The 4,830-nt window shown below is 14.1% G+C and overlaps 1 protein-coding gene across 1 annotated transcript; it reads left to right on the top strand.

Moving 5' to 3' along the window:
* Window positions 1-1,752: 1,752 nt before the first annotated feature.
* PRSY57_1308000 (hypothetical protein) lies at window positions 1,753-2,835 on the top strand (the record flags this gene model as incomplete). Its single annotated transcript, XM_012909016.2, has 1 exon — window positions 1,753-2,835. The coding sequence occupies one exon, from the start codon at window positions 1,753-1,755 to the stop codon at window positions 2,833-2,835; it is 1,083 nt and encodes a 360-aa protein (XP_012764470.2).
* Between the last annotated feature and the right edge of the window lie 1,995 nt (window positions 2,836-4,830).

Here is a 4,830-nt window from a genome sequence, read left to right as displayed (position 1 = left end):
TTTATTTATATATATATAATATATATTTTTTTATTTTTTTTTTTTATTTTTTTTTTTGGGATTTATTTCTTAATAAAAAAAAAAAAAAATTTTTCAAAAAAAAAAAAAAAAAAAAAAAAAAAAAAAAAAAAAAACATTACAACATATTATATATATATATATATATATATATAATATTTATAATTTATCTTTTATGAATATGTTATATTTTTATTTTTTTTTTCTTTTATATGGCTTTCATTTTAATATATATAAATATATTGATATATGTTCCATTTATGCTCTTTTAATTTATTTATTTCATTTATTACCTTTTAGTTTTACTATTATAAGATATAATTTTTTTATCTCTCAAAAATGTTAAAATAAATAAAATATATAAAATATATAAATATATATATATATATATTATATATATGTTATAAACAAATTTTATTTTTCTCTTTTTATATTTTTTTATTTTCACAAGTTTTTATTTATAAATTTCGTTCTGATTTTTTCATTCAATATAAATTAACCTTAATTTCAATTTTTTTTTTTTTTTTTTTTTTTTAATACTTATATAAATAATATTATGATTATATAATGACCAGAGAAAATAATTATTTTACATATATAATATGTATATATATATATATATATATATATATATATATATATATATATATTATTATATATATTATAATAATGTTAATAAAATTTTATAATTTTTGAAGTACATATATATTTCATATATAATATTCCTATATATATGAATATATTATATTAGTAAAGTATATAATAATTTAGCCTTCACTTTGATCCCTATATTTTTTACGGGTTGATGAAATATATATATATATTATATATATATATATATATATATATATATATATATATATATATATATATATATATTATTATATATATATAATATTTTTATGCTTTATTTATTTTTTACGTTATTATTATTAATTAAAATATATATTTATGTTTCTTTTATTATTTGGATATTTCTTATTTTATGTGGATATAACTTTTTAAGTATTTTTGATTAATACATGAATAAATAAAAATTATATATCATAAGATAAATATATATTACTTTTAAATTTATTCATATTCCTCAAATATTATACATATATTATATATATATTATGTATATATTATATATATATAAACATAAAATAGAAGGAATACAAAAAAAAAGTTATATATAATAAAAAAAAAAAAATGAATAACATCATTCGTTATTTATTTATTTAAAGAATTAAAATATTTGTAAACGTGTGAAAAATGTGTTTTATTAAAATTTTTAAGTATTATTATTTTTAATTTTTTTGTACAAATTAATTTAATTTATTATATTATTATATATTATTATTTATTTATCTTTTTTTTTTTTTTTTTTTTTTTTTCTTTTTTGGTTGTATTAATTGAAAAATATACATATATATATATATATATATATATATACATATATATGTTTACGTTTATGTTTAAAAAAGAATTAGTTTATATATCTTCATTTATATACATTGAAGCTTTGTAAAAATAGGTTTATATTATATAACCATGTGATATTATATTTTTTTCTTTTTTTTTGTCATCATTTTTATGATGTATAATATATATAAAAAAAAGTATAATACAAAAATAAGATATATGTAGATACAATTATTTATATATATATATATATATATATATATATATATATATTTATTTATTTACTTATATTTCCCTATATGTATTATTTTTATGCTCGTTTGTATGATGACATTTTTTTCGTGGGTAAAGAAAGACGAGACAGAGATCGACGAGAAAATAAAAAAGAATCTTGATGCAGGTAACATAAAATATTCAGATATTAGGAGCATTAGGAAAGATTTAGAATTGTTTCGTTCTCTTAGTTTTGATAATTTAGATTACCATGGAGACAAATGTATTTTGGCTCGAGAGTTGATAATAATATATATGTCAACATATAAGAAGCATATCGAGCAATGTAAAATAGAGAATATGGAAATAATAATAAAAACGATAAAACGAACCATATTAAGTGTTAATAATATAATATGTAATATTAATGAACAAATATTGAAATGTTTTAGTATGATAAGAAATTTATATAATGATATTTTAAAATTAAAAAATGTATATATAAATGATTATTGTTTATTTTGTATTATAGAAGGGATATTAAATATTTTGAATGATGATAAAATGCATGAATCCAAATCATCTATATGGGGTATTTCTGCTTTATTATCTTTAATAATAACAAATTACAAAAAAGCATATTTTATATATAAAGGTTTAATATCATATAAATGTATTTATACTGTTCCTTTATTTATAAATAATACTTCACAAATGAATACACCTAATAATAAAATTCATTCTTATATTCTTAAAGAAAATGATGAATTCATTGGATCTAATTTTTCAAGAATTGTAGCATATGTAAAATTACATTTATCTGTTTTTATCTTATTAAATGATACAAGAGAAATATGGATGTATTTATCGGAAGTATTGAATAGTGCTTACAGAAGAAAAACATATGTTTATTTTCCTTTAATATACGCAGCACTTGATACCACTTCCTATTATTCAAAACTAACATTCAAAACGTCTTTTGACAAATTAATAAATCTTATTAAAAATCATATTATACCTAGCTTGGAACAAGAACTATTAAACAACCCACCACAACCAGATATGCAAAAAATTGTAGATTATTATGTTAAAAAATTGAAGGTCGAATTTCTTTCAAACGATATGAACTCCTCTCTTCCAGAGGGAGTTGTGGTAATCCCGGATGAACGAATCTTGTTCTTGGGAATAGGATCTTGATCTTGAACATGAGCAACTACATGCTTATATTGTTTTTTTTTATTTGTAAATTTATATTATATATATGTATGTATATATGTATGTATATATGTATGTATATATGTATGTATATATGTATATATATATGTATGTATATATGTATATATATATGTATATATATATGTATGTATATATGTATGTATATATGTATGCTTATCCATTTGTTATATTTTCATTTTATATTTATTTTTTTTTCTTTACCTTTTAATAATATGTAAACTAATAAATATGAACATATTATAATTATAAAATAAAAAAGAAAGGTTGGGATAAAGTATAAAACATAAATTTTGTTGCGTTAAAAGAAAAAAAAATAATAATATGAATAAAATTAAAAAAAATAAAGAAATTAAAGAAATTATAAAAATTCGTTATATATATATATATATATATATTTATATTATTTCCTATCACCAAATTTTATTTTATTTTTATTCATGGAAAAGAGGAAAACTGTTTATGAAAAAAAAAAATATATATATACATATATATATATATATATATATATATATATATATTTTATTTTTTTTGTATTAATCAACAGAATTTTCCTCTACAAAATATGCATGATATCATTTTCATTTTTTTTTTTTTTTTACATTTTAAAAATTATTAGGACAAAAAGAGATACCATAATTGTTATATAATATTACTCATTTATATATATATATATATATATATAATATATTCATCATATGCTTTTTATTTATAAATATCCAAAAGATTTAATATTAAAATATATATATATATATATATTTATTGATATATATAATATATATGTTATATATATTATATATTTATTTGTTAATCTTAGTAATTCCCTTATTTATATTTAATTATATTATTATATTGTACTGTGCTAAAAATATATATAATTTTCAATTTACATGTATATTTTTATTTTTATCGTAACATATATAAATGTATTTAAATATATAATATATATATTAAAAATAATATATATATTATATATATATAATATATAATTTTATTAATACCTTAAGGAAAAAGGTAAAAGCTTTTTTTTTCTTTTTTTTCTTTTTAAATGTATATAATATATATAAATATATTTGTTCACATATATATACATATATATTATATATATATTTAATGTATATAAAATATTTAGGTATATATTGTTTCATTTTTTATATATTATAATTCAAAAATGATTTCATTTCATATACCAAGTAATTTTTATTTGTTTTTTTTTATTTTGTTTATTTTTTTTTTTATAGTAAAATAATCCAAAAATGATAATCATATATATATATATATATATATATATATATATAATAATTGTTTCTTTTCTTTTTATTTTTTTTTAATTTTTCATTTTTTCCAAGTTATTAATGTGATTAAAAAAAAATGTTTTATTTATTAATATTTATATAATATATATATAAATATTATATGTATTTTAATATATACCATTTATTTTGTGATTTATAAATATATTGAGAATATGAGATAAATATAAAAATGTAACAAAGTTATTATATTATATTATATTATATATTTTTTTTTTTTTTTTTTATTATAAAGAAAAGCTTATCCTAAAATTAAATATTTTTTATAAGTTTTTCTTGTGTTATTAAATTATATGTTTTATATTATGTGTATAAATAATAAAAACTATACATATATATATATATATATATATATATATATTTATATATATATATTTTTTTTTTTTTCTTCTTTTTTTGTACATAATAATATATAAATACCTAGATCCTCCTTATAATCTTTTTTCATATATTCTTCTTTTTTTTTTTTATATTTTTTTTTTCATTCATTTTTATTATTAGTATAAATTTTTTTTTATATATAATAATGGACACATTTAATATTTATATATATACTTTTATACATTTAATATAAATGTGAATACTACTTAAATTTTTTTTTTTTATATATTAATACGTATAAAGGTAAATTATAAACAAACGTATA

The sequence above is a fragment of the Plasmodium reichenowi genome, chromosome 13, assembly GCF_001601855.1.
Source record: "Plasmodium reichenowi strain SY57 chromosome 13, whole genome shotgun sequence".
Classification (NCBI taxonomy): Eukaryota; Apicomplexa; class Aconoidasida; order Haemosporida; family Plasmodiidae; genus Plasmodium; species Plasmodium reichenowi.
This window is presented reverse-complemented; position numbering and strand designations above follow the sequence as displayed.